At 39.5% G+C, this 20,415-nt stretch overlaps 1 protein-coding gene across 2 annotated transcripts; it reads right to left on the bottom strand.

Annotated features, from left to right (window-relative positions):
* Window positions 1–19,958, bottom strand: LOC123834781 (IQ domain-containing protein F5-like). 2 transcript variants are annotated; one of them, XR_010406871.1, is made up of 4 exons: window positions 19,789–19,958; window positions 16,948–17,043; window positions 2,620–2,736; window positions 1–215 (listed from the first exon to the last, which is right to left on the bottom strand). XR_010406871.1 is itself a non-coding variant. In XM_064576483.1 (3 exons), exons 1-3 carry the CDS (start codon window positions 19,790–19,792, stop codon window positions 12,431–12,433), a joined length of 540 nt encoding a protein of 179 aa, XP_064432553.1. In that variant the 5' UTR covers window positions 19,793–19,958. The 2 variants fall into 2 exon arrangements, 1 of the variants encoding a protein (XP_064432553.1); XM_064576483.1 differs by lacking the exons at window positions 1–215; window positions 2,620–2,736 and adding an exon at window positions 12,431–12,870.
* Window positions 19,959–20,415: the final 457 nt, after the last annotated feature.

The following is a 20,415-nucleotide window of genomic DNA, read 5'->3' as shown; positions in this document are numbered from 1 at the left end:
ACTAGTACCCAGATAGGTCAATCCATCCCATGCTCCATAACCACTGGTAGCAGCAGGCATGATCTGCCCATAGCAGTAGTAGTGGAACCCAGGCTTATCTACCCTCTCCACAACCCACATTAGCCAGCTGCAGTGCCCAAGTTGTCCTCAGAAGTGGTAGCAGCAGAACCCACCAATTTCTCATTTGCGGGTGGAAGCAGGCCTGATTCACCTTCCTGATGAAAGAAACCGAAGGAGAGACAAATAAATGGAAACATATGCCATGTTCATGGTTAAGAAGAGTTAATATTGTTAAAATGTCCACATTACACAAAGTGATCTACAGAGTCAGTGCAATCCCTATCATAATTCCAATGGCATTTTTCACAGAAATCGAAAAAACAATTTTAAAATTTGTATCTAGCCACAAATAATCCTGAATAGCCAATGTAATCTTGAGAAAAAAAAAAAAGAACAAAACTGGAGGCATCACACTTCCTGGTTTCAACTCGTATTACAAAGCTATAGTACTTACTGACATAAAAACAGACACACAGACTGATGGGACAGAATAGAGAGCCCAATAATAAACCCATACATGTATGGCCAAAGTTTGACAAGGGAGCCAGGAATACACAATGAGTAAAGAATGGTCTCTTCAATAAAAGATGGGAAAACTGGATATCCACATGCAAAAGAATGAAATTGGACTTTTATCTTCACCATATACAAAAATAAACTCAAAATAGATTAAAGACCTAAACATAAGACCTGAAACTGTAAACTTCAAGAAGAAAGCATAGGAGAAAAACTCCTTGACATTGGTATTGGCAATGACTGGAAACATTTGAGAAGAATTGGCTTTAAATGGTTGGTAGAATTCACCCTTCAAGTATATGATTTCATCAAGTATATGGTTTTGGCTTTTCTTTTTTGGGAGATTTTTTTAAATTACTGCTTCAATTTCCTTACTCATTATTTATCTGTTCAGATTTTCTATGTCATCATGATTCAGTCTAGTAGGTTGTATGTTTCTAGGAACTTACCCATTTCTTCTAGGTTATCCAATTAGTTTGTGTGTAACTGTTCATAGTAATCTCTTACAATCCTCTGATTTTCTGTGGTGTCAGTTGTAATATACACTCTTTAATAATTTTATTTATTTGAATCCTCTCTTTTTCTTGGTTAGTCTAGCTAAAGGTGTGTCAAAAATTGTTTATCTTTAAAAAAATAACTCTAGGTTAATTGATTTTTTTCTATTATTATACTATTCTCTATTTCATTTATTTCTACTCTAATATTTTTTCTCACTTTGGCCTTTGTTCTTCTTTTTCTAGTTCCTTAAGGTATAAAGTTAGGTTGTTTATTTGAGATCTTTCTTTTTTTCTTAATGTAGACATTTCCACTGTAAACTTCCCTCTTAGAACAGCTTTTGCTGCATCCCATAAATTTTGGTATGTTGTATTTTCATTTTTATTTGTCTCAAGATACTTTGATTTCCATTTTTATTCCTTTGACCCATTGATTGTTCAGAAGTGTGTTGTTTAATTTCCAATACTTGTGAATTTTTCAATTTCTTCTTTTTATTGATTTCTAGTTTCGTGCCATTGTGGTCAGAAAAGATCCTTGGTATGATTTCAATCTTCTTGAATTTTCCAAGACTTTTTTTGAGACATAACATGTGATCTATCCTGGAGAATGTCCCATGTGTGCTTGAGAAGAATGTTATTCTGGTGTCATTGGATGGAATGTTGTGGATATATCTGTTAAGTCCATTTAGTCTATAGTATTATTCAAGTCCATTATTTCCTTATTGGTTTTCTGTCTAGATGATCTATCTATTGTTGAAAGTGGGGTTTGAAGTCCACTACTTTTATTGTATTGCTATCTGATTCTCCCTTCACTTCTGTTAAGATTTGCTCTAGGGGCTCCTGGGTGGCTCAGTCGGTTGGGTGTCTGCCTTCAGCTTGGGTCATGATCCCGGGGTCCTGGGGTCAAGCTCCGTGTCGGGCTCCCTGCTCAGCAGGAGTCTGCTTCTCCCTCTCTTCCCCGCTTGTGCTCTCTCTCACTATCTCTGTCACTATCTGTCTCTCTCTCTCTCTAAAATAAATAAATAAAATCTTTAAAAAAAAAGATTTGCTCTAAATATTTAGGGGCTCTTGCACATATCTATTTACAACTGTTATATCCTCTTGATGAATTGACTCCTTTACCACTATATAGTGACCTTCTTTATCTTGTGAATGATTTTTTTAAGTAGTCTCCACACTGGACACGGAGCCCAACATGGGGCATGGAGCCCCATTTCAGGATTTGGGTCAGACCAAGTTTAACAGGATTTGCTCCAGGGGCTCCCAGGCTGTGGCTGAGAGGGGCTAGAGCTGGTTCACAGGCCACTTAGGGTCACAACTAGGGCCCATGTCTGTGGGCCTGTTGCCTGAGACATAAACACACATGACTCTTCCTAGGTTCCTGGAGGTATGGTGCTGGTTGTAAGGTCAAGGCCAAACAGGGGTCACAGAGCTGTTTCTAGGTGTGTAGACAGGACCATGTTTGGTGAGTCAGCCACTGGACATGGGCCAACATTCTCAAAATGGACCTCCTAGGTCTTGACTCCACTGGGGTTTCACAATCTCTTACCTGGATTCCAGAGCTCTCACAAAGTATTTTCATCCATGAGTGGCTGCCAAGTTATTGCTGCTGAAGGGCAATATGAGCAGGTAACCTCCTTTTCCACCATCTTGCTGATGTCATGTGCTAGAATACATATTTTTTTTTAATTCCCAAATCAAAACAGTAAAAAAGAAACAACCCAGCTAGAAAATGAGCAAAAGACATTAACAGACATTTCACTGGAGAGTATACAGATGGCAAATAAGTGCTTGAAAAGATATTCAACTTAATTAACCACTTGGTAAATGCAAATTAAAACCACAGTGAAGTGTCACTACACACCCATCAGAATGGCTAAAACAAAAAATAGTGACAAAACTAAATGCTGGTGAAAAGATGGAGAAACTGGATCTCTCATACATTGTTGGTGGGAATGTTAAACGGTATGGCAACTCTGGAAAACAGTTTTGAAGTTTCCTAAATAACTAAACATGCAATTCTCATACAATTCAGAAATTGTGTTCTTGAGTATTATTCCCAGAAAAAATGGCAATTTATGTTTACACAAAAGCCTTTATATGAAGTCAAAGCTAGAGAAAACATGGCAGAGGAAGGACCAGGAATCCATCTCCTTCATCTATACAACTATTGCATTGGCAGAATCTGTCTGATATAGCTATTTTGGAGCTCTGGACTCTATTTGAAGTATTATAACTTCCAGAAATTTGGATGGTAAATTGTAGTTAATTTTGGTCAATTTCAGCTCTTAACACAGTACTGACTACCCATCCCTGACCCCTCACCCCAATCCACAGCACCATGGTAGGCAACCATGCATGAGTTCCATAAAAATTTGTACTCAGCTTTCAAGAGCCAAGGTGAGCAATAAAAATTCTGTCCTCTAACTATCAGGGATCTGTGCTCAAATTGCTTATTGCTGCTTGTGATCACAGAAGTGCAGAAACAGAAGCAGGCAGCCATTGTTGCAATCCCCACCACAATTGTTGCAATACCCTCCCCCTCCAGCCAAAACTATTTCCAGGGGATTTAAAGATATGGTTCATTTTTACCCTTCACTTTTCTCTTTATCCCTTTTTCAAAACCAGACATTTAAGACCTAGAACACATGGACAGGGGAATTTAAGGAGTCACCATGTATGCCCAGGGAAAGGTGTGGGCTCAGAAATGACCAGAGAAGATCTTAAATTTACACCTTAGATTAATCCCAAGCACAGAGATGCCCTACAACAAACCAACAGCAACAACAACAAACCTAGCAAAATCAGAGAAAGGGTGAAAATCTGACCACTAGAATTACCACATTATAAGATTCAAATGTCTAGTATTTGACAACAACAAAAATTACAAGGCATACAAAGAAATGGGAAACTATGGCCTATTCAAAGGGAAAAAATTAGGGGTGCCTGGGTGACTCAGTTAAGTGTCCGACTTTTGATCTCAGCTCAGGTCTTGTGAGTTCAAGCCCTGCATTGGGCTCCCCACTGGGCATGGGGCCTACTTAAAACAAACAAAAATCAAACAAACCAAAGGAAAAAAATTAAATCAACAGAAACTCCTTGAGAAAGGTAAGATGGCAGGCTTGCTAGAATTAGACTTTAAAACAACTGTCTAAAATGTGCTCAGAGAGGGGACCCCTGGGTGGCTCAGTCGGTTAAGTGCCTGCTTTTGGCTCAGGTCATGATCCCAAGGTCCTGGGATCAAATCCCACATCAGAATCCTTGCTCAGTGGGGAGCCTACTTCCCCCTCTGCCTGCTGCTCCCCCTGCTTGTGCTCTCTCTCTGACAAATAAATAAAATCTTTTAAAAAATGAAAAGAAAAAAAGTGCTCAGAGAGCTAAAAGAAGACATGGACAAAGCCAAGAAAGATATGTAAAACAAAATGGAAATATCAAAAGACAGAAAACATTTTTAAAAAGCAATTCTGGGGGGGAAAGCAATCTAGAATTGAAAAGTACAATAACCAAAATGAAAATTTCACTAGAGGGATTAAAGCAGATCTGAGCAGGCAGAAGAATCAGCGAATTTGAAGATAAGACAATTGAAATTATTGAGTCTGAGGAACAGAAAGAAAGATTGAATAAAAGTTAACATAGCCTAAAGACCTGTGGAAGACCACCAAAGCATCCAACATATGCATTGTGGAAGCCCCAGGAAGAAGAGAGAAAGAGAAAAGTACAGAGAGATTACTGAAGAAATAATGACTATGACTAATGACCTCCCAAATTTGATGAAATGCATGAATATAAACACCCAAAAAGCTCAGTGAACCCAAGACAGGATAAACTCAAAGAGACCATGCCAAGGCACACTATAATCAAACTTCCAAAAGACAAAGACAGAGAGAATCTTGAAAGCATCAAGAGAGAAGCAATCCATTACATATAAGGGATTGCCTATAAGTCATCAGCATATCTCTCATTGGAAACCTTGAAGGTCAAAAGGCAATTATATTCAAAGTGCAGAAGGAAAAAAACTGTCAACCAAGAATCCAATATCCAAATAAACTGTCCTTTAGGGCGCCTGGGTGGCTCAGTTGGTTAAGTGACTGCCTTCGGCTCAGGTCATGATCCTGGAGTCCTGGGATCGAGTCCCGCATTGGGCTCCCTGCTTGGCGGGGAGTCTGCTTCTCCCTCTGACCTTCCTCCTTCTTATGCTTTCTGTCTCTCATTCTCTCTCTCTCACATAAATAAATAAAATCTTAAAAAAAAAAATTAAAAAAAAAACTGTCCTTTAAAAATAAAACAGAAATTAAGACACTTGCAGATTAAAAAAAAAAAATGCTGAGGGAGTTTGTTACCACTAGACCTGCCCTGATAATGCTAAAGGGCAAGTTGAAATGAAAGGACAAAAAAAAAAAAAAGACAAAAAATAAATAAACACACACACAAAGAAATGAAAGGACATTAGATGTAACTCAGCCATTTAAAGAAATAAAGAAAATACATTGACAATTTTTAAAGCTATTATTTTAAACAATTATTTTTAATACTTCAAATTATTATTTTTCTCAACACCCAAAAACCAAATACTCCAATTTAAAAATGGGCAGAAGAAATGAACAGACATTTCTCCAAAGAAGACATACAGATGGCCAACAGACACATGAAGAGATGCTCAATATCACTCATCATCAGGGAAATGCAAATCAAAACCATAATGAGATATCACCTCACACATGTCAGAATGACTAAAATAAAAAAACACAAGAAACAAAAAGTGTTGGCAAGCATGTGGAGAAAAAGGAACCCTCATGCCCTATTGGTGGGAATGCAAACTGGTGCAGCCACTGTGGAAAACAGTATGGAGGTTCCTCAAAAAGTTGAAAATAGAACTGCCTTATGATCCAGCAATTACACTACTGGGTATTTACCCAAAGAATACAAAAACTAGAGGAAAAAAAGAATACAAAAACACTGATTCTAAGGGATATATGCACCACTATGTTTATTACAACATTATTTACAATAGCCAAATTATGGAAGCAGCCCAAATGTCCATCGACAGATGAAGAGATAAAGAAGATGTGGTATATATACACAATGGAATATTATTTAGCCATAAAAGGCATGAAATCTTGCCATTTGCAACAACATGGATGGATCTAAAAAGTATAATGCAAAACGAAATGTCAGAGAAAGACAAATACTATATAATTTCGCTCAGGTGGAATTTAAGAAACAAAACAAATGAACAAAGAAAAAAAGAGACAAACCAAAAAACAGACTCTTAAATATAGAGAATAAACTGGTGGTTACCAGAGGGGGAGTCAAGGGGTGGGGGATGGGTGAAATAGATGAAGGGGATTAAGAGTATATTTACCATGATAAGCATTGAGTAATGTGTAGAGTTGTTGAATCACTATATTGTACACCTGCAACTAATATAACACCGTATGTTAACTGTACTGGAATTTTTAAAATAAATAGATAATATTTTAATTTTAAATTACTGTAACTTTGGTTTGTAACTCCACTTTTTTGTTTTCTACATGATTTAAGAGACTAATGCATTAAAAAATTATTAGTCTAGGGGTGCCTGGGTGGCACAGTCAGTTAAGTTGGCTGCCTTTGGCTCAGGTCATGATCCTGGGGTCCTGGGATGGAGCCCCGCATCAGGTTTCCCTGTTCAGCAGGGAGTGTGCTTCTCCCTCTGCCCTTCCCCCCCTTGCACGCTCTCTCTCTCTAAAATAAATAAAATTAAAAAAAATTATTAGTCTAGAATTTTAGACACACAATGCATAAAAATGTAATTTGTGACATCAGTAACTGAAAAGGGGAGGACAGAGCAATATAGGAGCAAGTTTTGTATGTTCCTGTATTTAACCTGATACAAATTCAGTGTAGAGTATTACAACTTTAGGATGTTAAATGTAATCCCCATGGTAACCACAAATAAAATCACTCTAGAATATACACGAAGGAAACAAGAAAAGTAAAAGTTTCACTACAAAAAATCAAACACAAAGAAGGCAGTAGAGAAAGAAATAAAGGACAAAGAAGCTTTAAGACATATAGAAAACAAATAACAAAATGACAGAAGTAAGTCCCTCATTATCTGTAATGACTCTCGTGGATTAAACTCCCCAATCAAAAGACAGAGGTTGGCAGAATGGATTTTTAAAAATATGACTCAATATATGTTAATTATATCTCAATAAAACACACAAAAAAGATATGACCCAACTATATGCTGTTTACAAGAGATTCAATTTAGATCAAAAGGCAGAAATAGGTTGAGAGTGAAAGGATGGAAAAGGTATTTCATGCACATAGTAACCAAAAGAGAGTAGGGACGGCTATACTAATACCAGACAAAATAGACTTTAAATCAAAAAGGTTATAAGAAATGTAAATGAACATTATGTGTTAAAAGGTTCACTACAGCAAGATAGAATAATAATAAACACTTACACACCTAATAACAGTCAAATACATGAAGTGAAAATTGACAGATTGAAGGAAGAAACAGTTCTTTAAAATAATTGGAGAATTTAATTTCAACAATGGATAGAACAATAATGGATCAAACAAGATGGAAGATATGTAAGGAAATAGACTTGAACAACACAATAAACTAGCTAGATCTAACAAACATATGCAGAACTCTCTGCCCAAACACAAATAGCATACAGATTCTTCTGAAGTGCACATGGGACAGTCTCCAGATTAGACCATATATTAGGCCACAAATCTAGTCTCAATAGATTTATTCTTTTTTAAGATTTTATTTATTTATTTGACAGAGAGAGAGATAGTGAGAGCAGGAACACAAGGCAGGGGGAGTGGGAGAGGGAGAAGCAGGCTTCCCGCCGAGCAGGGAGCCCAATGCAGGACTCGATCCCAGGCCCCCGGGATCATGACCTGAGCTGAAGGCAGACGCTTAATGACTGAGCCACCCAGGCACCCCAGTCTCAATAGATTTAAAAGGATATCATGCAAAGCATCTTCTCTGACCACAATAGGATGAAGTTAGAAATCAATAATATAAGAAAAACTGTAAAATTCAAAAATTAATACATCCTTAAACAACCAATGAGTCAAGGAAGAAATTACAAGGTAAATTAGAAAATACAACCTACCAAAACATGGGATGCAGTGCAAACACTACTGAGAGGGAAATCTGTAATTGTAATTGCCCACATTAAAAAAGAAGAATGATCTCAAATCAATGACCTAATTTTATAACTTAAGGAACTAGAAAAAGAACAAAGAAAACCAAAAGCAAACAGTAGGGTAATAAAATTAGAGCAGAGATAAAATAGAGAATAGTAAAACATTAGAGAAAATCAATGAAATCAAAAGTAGATTCTCTCAAAAGATTGACAAACCTTTAGCTAGATGGACTGAGAAAAAAAAATACTCAACTTACTAAAATCAGAAATGAAAGTGGAGACATTACTACCAACTCTACAGAAATAAAGGATTATAAGAGAGTGCTGTGAATAATTGTGTGTCAATGAATTGTATAATCTAGATGAAATAGACAAATTCTTAAAAACACAAAACCTACCAAGATTAAATCATAAGGAAATAGAAAATCTGAGTACATACATAACTAGTGAGGAGATTGATTCAGTAATCAAAAACCTCTTGACAAAGAAAAGCCCTGGGTCCAATGGCTTCATTGCTAAATTCTACCAAACACTTAAAGAATTAATAGTAATCCTTCTCAAACTCTTCCAAAAAAATGAAAAACGAAGGTACATTTTCTAACTCATTTTATAAGTCCAGGATTGCCCTGATACCGAAGCCAGATGAAGAAACTACAAGAAAATGAAACTTCAGACCAATATCCTTGATGAATATTGATGCAAAAATCCTCAACACAATACTAGCATATACAGAATTCTATAGTACACAAAAAGGATTATACATCATGACCAAGTGGGAAATATTCCTAGAATACAAAGATTGCACAACATACAAAAACCAAAGAATGTAACATACCACATTAACAGAATGAAGGAGGAGAAAACCACATGAGCATCCCAGTTGATACAGAAAAAGCATTTGACAAAATCAACCCCTTTTTCATGATAAAAAATACTCAACAAATGAAGAATAGAAATAAATCACCTCAGCATCATAAAGTCCACATATGAAAAGTCCAGAGGTAATACAATACTCAATGGGAAAGACTGAAAACTTTTCCTCTAAGATCAGGAACAAGATGAGGATACTCACTTTCACCATTTCTATTCAGCATAGTATTCAAAGTCCTAGCCAGAGCAATTAGGCAAGAAAAGGAAATAAAAGGCATCCAAGTTGGAAAGGAAGAAGTAAAATTATCTGTTTTCAGATAAGATGATTTTGTATGTAGAAAACCCTTAAGATTCCATACCAAAAACATACAAAAAAAAAAAAACAAACCTGTTAGAACTAATAAATGAATTCAGCAAAGTAGCAGGATACAAAGTCAACACATGAAAATTAGTTGCACTTCTATACACTAACAGAAAAAAAGACAAAAAAAAAAAACTAAGAAAATAATTTTGAGGGATGCATGGGTGGCTCAGTCAGTTAAGCATCTGCCTTCAGCTCGGGTCATGATCCTGGGGTCCTGGGATCAAGCCCCGCATCAGGCTCCCTGTTCAGTGGGGAGTCTGTTTCTCCCTCTCTCTGCCCCTCTCCTCTGCTCGTGCTCTCTCTCAAATAAATAAATAAAAATCTAAAAAAAGAAGGAAAGAAGAAAGAAGAAAGAAAGAAAGAAAGAAAGAAAGAAAGAAAGAAAGAAAGAAAGAAAGAAAGAAAGAAAGGAAGGAAGAAAGGAAGAAAGAAAGAAAGAAAGAAAGAAAGAAAGAAAGAAAGAAAGAAAGAAAGAAAGAAAGAAAGAAAGAAAGAAAGAAAACAATTTCAAGGGCATTTATTATGATGAGGACTGGGTATTACATGTAAGTGATGAATTACTAATTCTACTCCTGAAGCCAATATTACACTATATATTCTATATATTAACTAACTAGAATTTAAATTTTAAAAATTGGGAAAAAAAGAAAACAACTTCACTTACAATAACATCAAAAAGAATAAAATACCTAGGAATAAACTTAACCAAGGTGAAAAACTTATACTTTGAAAACTACAAAGAATTACTGAAAGAAGTAAAAACACAAACTGAAAGACATCCTATGCACATGGTTTAGACACTATATTGTTAAGATATCAATATTACCCAAAGGAATATACAGATTCAGTGCAATCCCTATCAAAATCCAAATGTTATTTGCGGAAAGAGAAAAATCCATCTTAAAATTCATATGGAACCTCAAGGGACCCTGAAGAGCCAAAACAATATTGAAAAAGAACAAAGTTGGAGGTCTCCCACTTCCTGATTTCAAAACTTATTACAAAGCTACAGTATCTAAACAATGCAGTACCAGCATAAGGACTGACATATAGGTCAATGGAATAGAATAGAGAGCCCAGAAATACACCTTCATATATATAGTCAGATGATCTTCAACAAGAGTGCCAAGATCATTCAATAGGGAAAGGACAGTCTCTCAGCTAGTGGTACTGGGACATTTGAATATCCACATACAAAAGTGTCTAGAAGATGGTCCTTTACCTTACACCATATTAACAAACTGACTAAAAATGAATCAAAGACCTAAAACTTTAAAACTCTTAGAAGAAAACATAAAGGGAAACCTCCATGACGTTGGATTTGGAATGATTTCTAGTTTAATGACACCAAAAGCACAGACCACAAAAGAAAGATATAAATTGGACTATACCAAAATTAAAAACTTCTGTGCATCAAAAAACAAAACAAAACAAAAAAAACAGAAGAAAAGGTAATTAAAAAATAGGATCGGGGCGCCTGGGTGGCTCAGTCAGTTAAGCATCTGCCTTCAGCTCAGGTCATAATCCCAGGGTCCTGGGATCGAGCCCCATGTCAGGCTCCCTGCTCAGTGGGGAGTCTGATTCTCCCTCTCACTCTCCCTCTGTGCTCTCTCTCTCAAAAAAATCTTTAAAAAAATTAGGATCAAATCTTTGCAAATCATATATCTGTTCAGGTATTAAAATCCAGAATATATAAAGAACACCTATAAACAAAAACAACAAGCAAAAAAAAACTGATACAAAAATGGGCGAAGGATTTAATAAATATTTCTTCAAAGAAAATATACAAATGATCAATAAGCATATAAAAAGATATTCAACATTACTAATTAGGGAAATGCAAATTAAAACTACTGGGAGCTACCACCCCACATCCATAGGATGGCTACTATCAAAAAAAAAAAAAGAAAAGAAAAGAAAAAAGAGAGAGAGTAACAAGTGTTGGCAAGGATGTGGGGAAATTAGAACCCTTGTGCACTGCTGATGGGAATGTAAAATGGTCTAGATGCTATGGAAAACAGCTTGGCAATTGCTCAAAAATTTAAAATAAAATTACTGTATGATCCAGCCATTCCACTTTTGAGTATATATCCAAAAGAATCAAAAGCAGAATCTCAAAGAGATCTTTGTACACCCATTTTTCACAGCAGTATTATTCACAATAGCCAAAAGGTGGAAGCAACCAAAGTATCTATCCATGGATGAATGGATAAACAAAATGTGGTATATACATACAGTGGAATATTATTCAGCCATAGAAAAGAAGGAAATTCTAACACATGCTACAACATGGGTGAACCTTGGAGACATGCTAAATGAAAAAAGCCCGTCACTAATAATAATAATAATAATAATAATAATAATAATAATAATAATAATAATAACACCATATCATTCCACTCAAATTACGTTTTTACAATGATCAAATTCATGGAGACAGAAAGAGTTGTGGTTGCCTGGGACTGGGGAAAGGGAGAATGGAGAGTAATTGTTTAATGGGTACAGAGTTTTAATTTTGCACGATGAATAAAGTTCTGGAGATGGATGGTGATGATATTTGCACCACAACATGAATATACTTAATGCCACTAAGCTGTTTACTTAAACGTTGTTAAAATGACTAACTTTATGCTATGTATATTTTACCACAATTTTTTAAAGATGACACAGTCCTCCATGTTGCACAACTACAGAGGGCACCATTTACATGGACCACACCGTGAAGGAGTCTCCCTGAAGTTAGTCAACTTGGAGGCCCTGAAGCCCCAACTCTCCTACCCATGGCAGACATTGCTAATCAATCTGTTCAAAGGTCCTATTCATCCTGCACTAGGCTCTCAGAATTCTCCACGCTAGACCCCAGACAAACCCTGCCACTTCCTCAGAACTGATTTATGAGATGCCATCATTAGCTCAATGACATCTTTGAAATCTGACGGAGAGAGCTGGGGACACAGATATAGCAGACCTGATCATTCCTTTATTGGAAGGGGTATGCACTGTTGCACTCTACAAGCCTGTGCGCCTAAAGAGATTTCAAGTTGAAGATTCAGATGACTTTCTTTGAAAAGGTAGTGGCCCTGAATAAAGCCACGGGTACGGCAATTATGCCAACGCCAATAGATTTGGATGATGCGGGCAGCGTGGAGCAAACGGCAGTAACGAAGGCGTACGCGCCACATGCGGACCCAGGATTGCAGCTTGACCACTGCCCATTCTTGCCGCACGTAGAAATCTAGGGCCAGGTGCCTCTTCCTCTCCAGCAGCTTCACCAGCATCTGCTTCCACCAGCGCTGAATGATACATGCTCTGAGTGCTGCGTGCAGCAGTGTACGGCGTACCAGGGTGCCCCGCCACCACGCCTGGATGAACATGGCCGCTTCCTCTTTCCTGGTGATCTTTTTTGGGGGGCCTTGCAAGAGAAAATGGGACACTTAAGAAACTCATGCATTTCAGCCCTAAGATCTGCCAGGAAGAAGCCCTGATCTCTATCAACAATCATCCCTTTCTCTGACATTCAGCAGAGCCATTTTGGGCAAGAGCTGGACCCAGGAGACCAAGTAGGTGTCCTGCATCAGCCACTCTCTGATTAACGGACATGGACACAACATCTTGCCCTCTGAATCTCAGGGTCTCCATCTGCACTTGCAATGTCACCCAGTTTTGCATGGACCTGGTTGGCCAGTCTAGAACAAGAACACCATGATCTAGAGGTGAAAGAGATTCGTTTCACCTGGACCTGACCATTTATCTAAGATCCATGTCTCTTCCCTCAGACTCCTCCCATCTGCTGGAGAAGTGGCATCTTTTCTCCTCCTGCCCTCTCACCTCTGACTTCAGGTTACACCAACAACCTACTGTCTCCCCTCTGCCTCACCAAAGTATTAAAAGATTCGTCTGCCTCATACACTTTATTAAGAGCTTAAACACCAGTTAACACATTCATCAGTACAAAGATACACATGCACGCACACACTTCTAGACCCAATCTTTCTGTAGCTCTATCTTTGCATTCCCCAAACACAGTCCCCACCTTGTAGCTCCCAAACTTGTGTAGTCTGAGTTCATTCTCTTTTCCCACCTCCTTGGCACAATCCACACATTTTGGCCAGACCCACATCTCAGCCTAAGGAGGAAAAGGGGGGAAAGGATAGCCGAGGAGGAGTCGATCTGTGTTCATTCTAGCTCTGTGTATAGTGACTATTCAGCTCAGTTTGCCTGGCACCCTGGGTTTATGCCTGTTGTCCGGAGTAATGTTGATAAGTACCCCTTTCACTCACTGAAGCATCTCTCTATAGACAATAAATTACATGGTCACAGACTTTTGGTTTGGGGTATTCCACTAGACCCCAAGGGTCAGAGATGTCACAAGTCAAGGCTCTCCCCAACATAGTAGAGCCTGGAACCATCAACCATGGAGGAGTGGGGAGGGTAGTAGGAGTGGTATGGGTGGGATTATCAGGGGCAGAGTTACTTCCCCTTCTCCCCTTTGCTCCTTCAAGCTCTGTTCTACCAATGTGACTTCATCATCTTTGACTATAACTTGGAAAATTTGCTGTCCAGTAATCAGAGTTTAGAGAAAAAAACATTGGAGACATAAGGGTACTCTCCTCATCACTAGGTGTCAAGTCAACCACACAGGTTCCTGGCATTTCCTGGGACCTCGGACATGAAAAGGGGGTGGGGGAGTCCCATCCAGAGGAATCTATGGGAAATTTACTGCCCTTCCAGAAAGCTTGGGTGGATCTGACTATCTCTTATAAAACATTAAATGCCTGTGACTTGTGCTGGATGGTCAAATCCCCCTCAGGTCTGCACTTTACTAAATTACCCATGGTTAGGGGCAAGATGGTCCCATCACTCTCAGGTCTGGACTCCTCCAGCCACACACTGGCAGCAGAAGTGGAGGAAGGGGAAGAGATATGATGTCATAAGGGCACCTATGACTCAGGCACCAGGATGGCTTCCAGCAGTTGAGCCCCTTTCTAAGAAAAACCTAGAAGACCTGCCCTTTCCTTCCTACCAGAATGGCCAGAGTTCTGGCTACAAAGAAGAACACCACAAATACTAACCCACTGACACAAAAGTGTATAATGATACTCAATAAAGCCTGGCTAGTATTTATTAAATGGATTTCTGTTCATTTAAACAATGATATTCCAAAGAACAGAATCAGTGTGCTATGTACTGAAATAGAAAGGTGTATCAGATTAGCAATCATCAAGTCAAGATGAATTCAATATAAATATATATTTATACACATGTATTGTAAAAGCATTATTTTTAAAGGGGGTGAAGATAGGAAGATATACATAAAAATTAGCAATAATCATCTCTGATGAAGACAGCAGAATTGGGAGAACAGAATAAACTCCTTCATTGTGGCTAAACCTCCTTTGTCTGGCCTAACTCTAGGTCATATTGTTATCAGGCCTCTGGGAGAGCAGGACCCATACAGACCAGAAAATTCATAAAGCCCCCAGGACCAGCCAGGGCCTTCATCTCAGTCTCGAGTGGCCGCAAGTCCTCTCCCGCCTTCCTCTTCTCCTGAGAGTCTCAAGGTCACAGCCAGGAGATGGGTGAGGGACAACCACTGCACAAGAAGGGCCCCACTTCTGCCTGCTCCTGGCCTCTGAAGACCCATGTGGTCATTGTGAGCACCTGCTTCCTTCTCAGGGTCATAGCCCCAGAGGTCACTGAGGAGTGCATTTGCAATGTGTAGAGTACATATGTGGAGACAGTGTGGGGATCTAGAGGGATGTACAGAAGATACACACTCCTTTCCCCTATCCTCTACCACGCTGTCTAGATTCCCCTCACCTTTGACTAGCATTTCTGCTGTTCTAGGAAGTTTGACGACGGGGAGCAGTTATCCAGCCCCTCATCCCTGAGGTATCTGATTCTCTAGTTACCATACTTCTCAGGCCATGATTGTGATCTACCATCACACCTGGGCAGCAAAGCACCAACAGATCTTCCAATGAATCACCCAAGCAGTATCCATAGTCTTCCCTGCCTACATAGTGTGGCAGCAGCCCCCTCGCCTTCTCCTGATGACCAGGCTTACTTATCCCTGCCAGTATGGTGACTCCTTTCATTACCTGGTTGTCTCTTGGCAAAGGATTCTGAAGTGACTGAGTCTCAGCCATAAGTTTAAGTTTAATGAGACTCTTACTATGACCCTTGATGACTGCCTTCCCCCCTAGAAACTAGAACCTCCAGTCAGATGGAGCCTGCAGGGACACAAAGCCCAAATTCCCACATGTATAACTGGAAGGGGTGCTCACAGATGCATTACCACTGCCACATTGATTCTGAGACATTGATTCTGAGATATATACATTCTACCTATTAGGGACCCAGCACCACATAATGGGCATTGATTCAGGGCTTGGGTTAGCAAAGGACGCCAGTAGGTTAAATCCAGCCCACTGCCTGTTTTGTTTTGTTTTGTTTTAAGATTTTATTTATGTATTTGAGAGAGAGTGAGAGAGCGAGAGCACGAGCAGGGTGAGGGGTAGAGGGAGAATCAGACTCTCCACTGAGCAGGGAGCCCAGCGTGGGGCTCGATCCCAAGACTCCAGGATCATGACCTGAGCTGAAGGCAGACACTTAACCGACTGAGCCACCCAGGTGCCCCCCACTGCCTGTTTTTATACATCCTGCAAAGAATGGTTTTTACATTTTCAGTGGTCGAAAAAACTAAAAAAAAAAAAAAAAAAAAAAAAAAAGCTCATGACACATGAAAATCATATGAATTCAAATTTCAGTGTCCATAAATAAAATTATATTGGAACACAGCCACGCTTATTTGTTTAAATGTTGTCTATAGCCATGTTTACACTGTAATGACAGATATGAGTAGTTGTGACAGGGACAGTATGTGGCCTTCCCATCACTTCCCACTGTTGCTCAACACACAACAAACTGCAGAGGTGCTGTTACAACCAAGTAGTGTTTTACTGCCACACATATCGCTGCACTGTGATTTGCTTTTTTTTATCACCAATACATACATATCCATCATGTCAAACAAGAAAAGGGGGAAAGTAGACTGTAAATGTCACATTTTTAAGACAATAGCAAAGCATTACAGCTGTGCTAAAGGAATACAGTATTATATATCTACATCACCAGACTAAGCAATCCACAGTACTCCTAACTCACAAGAAAGCAATGATCATAAAATTTAGAAATTTTAAAGGGAGTATCTAATCAGAGCAGAATTTCTTTACAAAAGTAAAAAACAAAAACGAGGCTGCAAGCAACATTCGTTTGCAGATTGCTCATTTGTTAGCCAAGCAAGAAAAGGTGTTTATTAGTGGTAAGCTAATTAGATCATGTTTAATTGCAGCAGCTGAAAGAAAAAGGGACAAAAATAAACAACACTACTAGCCTTTCAATGGGAATAGCTGCTCAAGAGTTTAAGACACTAGGAACAAAACCAACAGTCAATTTAAACAAAGCAAATGATATCAAGTGGTTTTACCTTGGCTCTTGATGAGATGGCAGATGTTACCAATACAGCTCAGCTGTTGTTCATTGAAGGGGTTAGTGCCAGGTTTGAAAGGGCCTGAAGAATAGTCTGCATGAAACAAATACAGTTGAGAATATTTGTTGAAGAAGTTGAAAAGCCACTCATTCAATACCATTTGAAGTGGAATCTGCTAGGATGTGATAAAACTGACATGGTACAAATATGAGGAAGAAAGCTAAAAAGAAAAGGTTGAGTTGGACAAATTTACAAAGTTTTTGAAAATTTAAGGGCTTCTAGCTTTTAGTTACTCATTATATTATTCCCCAATAAGTACTTTATGGAAAATATTTAATCTATCGTGTTACCAAAGCAGTAATGTCAACGGTAAGCTTCACGTGCCGTTGTTGACTTAACTATCATCAGTTCTGTGAATTTTCATCAGAAACAGAGGCGGAGTATTCTGACTTGCCAAGCACACAGCAGCTCCATGGGTTGAACACAGCGGTAGCCGCAGCTACATAAGCCTTGCTAACTTGGAGCTGTGCTGTTGGGTCCATATATTGCCGCCGTCTCTGCCTCCATGGCCAGATCCCATTGTTCCAGTACTAGAGTGAGTGACAGGAGCTGGCTGACATCAACCAGCCCAGTCATTTTGTCTCCTTCACTGTTTAGTCTCTTTTCTGTGACGGGTGTTCCCTGGTGCCATTCGAAGATTTTCACTATGTACACACTCCCATATGTCCAGCTATCTGCTTCCAGCCCAGACTTCCTTGTCTCCAATGTTCCAGTCTTTGTGTTGCCAGGAAACTGGCCAGGAAGCCATTCACCACTGCTGAAAAGTCCATATATATTCTATCTCAGGCTACTTCTCTTACCACACAAAGTGGATGTACAGCCTGAAACTCTGCCCATTGAGAGGACTTTCCCTCACCACTCACTGTCTTTCAAGGCTACCCTTGAATGAGGCTGTAGCTCAGCTGTTATTTTGGGATGACATATATATATTAAGCTTAACAAGCTATAAATCAGGCTCAGGCATTTTCCTTATGTCAGCTGGTCCCAAGGGGTTCCTTATACCCCCCCCCACATGAGTATGAGCTGAGAGGGGATGGTGGTGGGTTACCCAAGAGTTGAGGCTACCTGCCCATGTAGTTTGCTCCTTCAGTTTCCCATTTTCTGTCATCATTGCTATCTGTGAGGTTAAGGAGGAATGTCACATGTCTTCAGTCTCAAGGGTTCAGGGGAATTTGAGAATTCAAGATTTGGGGGGCCATCAACCCAAATGATCCCATACCTTGTGTCAGGGTTTCTCCTGCCCTGATTTTGGCAGAGCACACTACCTTGATGGAGAATTTAACCTTCTTAAGAGGGTGGCCACTCTAATGATTAAGTCCTGGGCCTGGCCCTCAGCTTTTTCAGCCCTTTATTACAGATGAGAGGGTTCTTTATATGCCATCAAGAAAGCCCTCTGGCTTGTACACTTACCTTTTAATTGCCTGTTACTTGTTCTCAGCCTTTGTTATCTTTTTTCAGAGCTTCATAAAGCCTAGGAATAGCCATCCAATCCTTTATAGTTAATTCCTCCATACTTTTCTCTTTTTTCTTTTTTTTAAATACTTTTTTAAAAGATTTTTTTAAGTAATCTCTACACTCATCGTGGGACTCAAACTCACAACCCCAAGATCAAGAGTCACATGCTCTGCCGACTGAGCCAGACAGCGGCCCCAATTCCTCCATTCTTTCCAAATGCCTGCTGTGTCACACCAGCTAGGGCATTTCCTGCCTCCTATAATGATCCCATTCACCTTTGAAAGGGTTACCATTTAAACCGCCACCTTGTGCCAGGGGCTATCTGTGCTGCACTTAACCACTAGTATTTGGGATCCTCATTGCCAGCCAGGCAATGATGAAGTGAAAGATCCCACTTCGGAACCCCATCTTATTATCTGCTTTCTCAGGCAACCTCTGGCGTCAACTGTTGCAGTTTGGATTCTCCAGAAAAGGAGATAGAGTTTAGTGTCCAGGATGTTTTTATAGAATGCCCTTGGGATCAAAACCTATGGGAAGAAAGGGAAGGAAGCAGGATTGGGTAGAGGGAGAAAATCCAGCAATTCAGCTGGCAGCCCCAGAGCAGACACCACGGGAAGTTCTGTTGCTGAAATGGCCCAGCAAAATTGCCCCACATTGAGTCCAAATGGCCAGGTCTTTATACATCCACTCGGATCAGTCATTGTAGGTGATACCTGAAGGGCTTGACTCTGGGGCAAGGTAGGCTCTTTGCAGCTGGAGCAATCAGTCCCTGAAGGGGCTGAGAGCTGCTATCTGACTCCCAGGAGCTGAGGTGGCAGGTTCTTCCTTAAAGGGGAGTCTGTGTAGTTCATCTCCATGTCTACCAAAAGCAAGATCTATTGCTTTAGGAGTAGGAGAACATTTGAAAAGATGTATTTATTTATTTTAGAGATGGTGGGGGAGGGAAGGGGCAAAGAGAGACAGAGAGAGAGTCTCAAGCAGACTCCCCACTGAGCACAGAACCCAACTTGGGGCTGGATCTTACAACCCTGAGATCACGACCTGAGCCAAAACCAAGAGTCAGACGCTTAACTGACTGCGTCACCCAGGTACCCCAGGAGAGCATTTTTTATAGGTGGATATCACTAATTCACATTTATTGATTCCTAATATGTATGGACTTACTGCCATCTTATTTTGTGCTTTAAATGTATCATTTTTTTCTCGTGGTCTGTTTTTCATTTCCTATTTTTGTCAGATTGAGTTTTCAGTGAATTTTGAGGTTGGTGAGTTTTTTCCCTTCTACTATTTTAGAAATTGTAGCAGAAATTGTGAGTTGCTTACCCATATCCACACCGTACAGAACTGTGATTTCATTGGGTCATTAACATTTCACTTAAGTAAATGACATTTCTCAGGCTCCCTTGCAGCTGGAGTGGTCATGTGATACTCAGTGGCCAATGAGATGTCTCTGGGTGGTTCTTTTGGGAAAGCTCTGTAAGAATGCAAATGGGTCCTTTTTGTCATTTTACCTTCACCCTCTTCTTCCCTGAAAAGTAAATATGATAGCACTCTGGTAACCATTTTGAGAGCATGAGAACAAGGCTCACATCCCTAAGATAGTGAGGAAGAGCAAATGAGAACATAGTAGCTTAGTTCCATGAACTGCCACACCAGGCCTGGACTGTCCACACTCAGATTTATGTGATGCAAAAACATACCTCTAGTTTGTTGATCTCGTCATATTTTAGATTTGTTTTTTGCTGAACATAATTTCTAATTTATATGGAAGTTATACACCTTATTCCTTTTCTTCTAGTACTTACACTTAGATTCATTTTAACACTTACACTTTAAATTTTACATTGGGGGCACCTGGGTGGCTCAGTCGGTTAAGGGTCTGCTTTCAGCTTAGGTCATGATTTCGGGGTCCTGGGATCGAGCCCCGTGTCAGGCTCTCTGCTCAGCAGG

The sequence above is a fragment of the Mirounga angustirostris genome, unplaced genomic scaffold, assembly GCF_029215605.1.
Source record: "Mirounga angustirostris isolate CCGP_5_RB_7025 unplaced genomic scaffold, mMirAng1.0.hap1 SCAF_1, whole genome shotgun sequence".
In the NCBI taxonomy this organism is placed as follows: Eukaryota; Metazoa; Chordata; class Mammalia; order Carnivora; family Phocidae; genus Mirounga; species Mirounga angustirostris.
The sequence above is the reverse complement of the archived record's forward strand: the minus strand, read 5'-3'. Positions and strand labels throughout refer to the sequence as shown.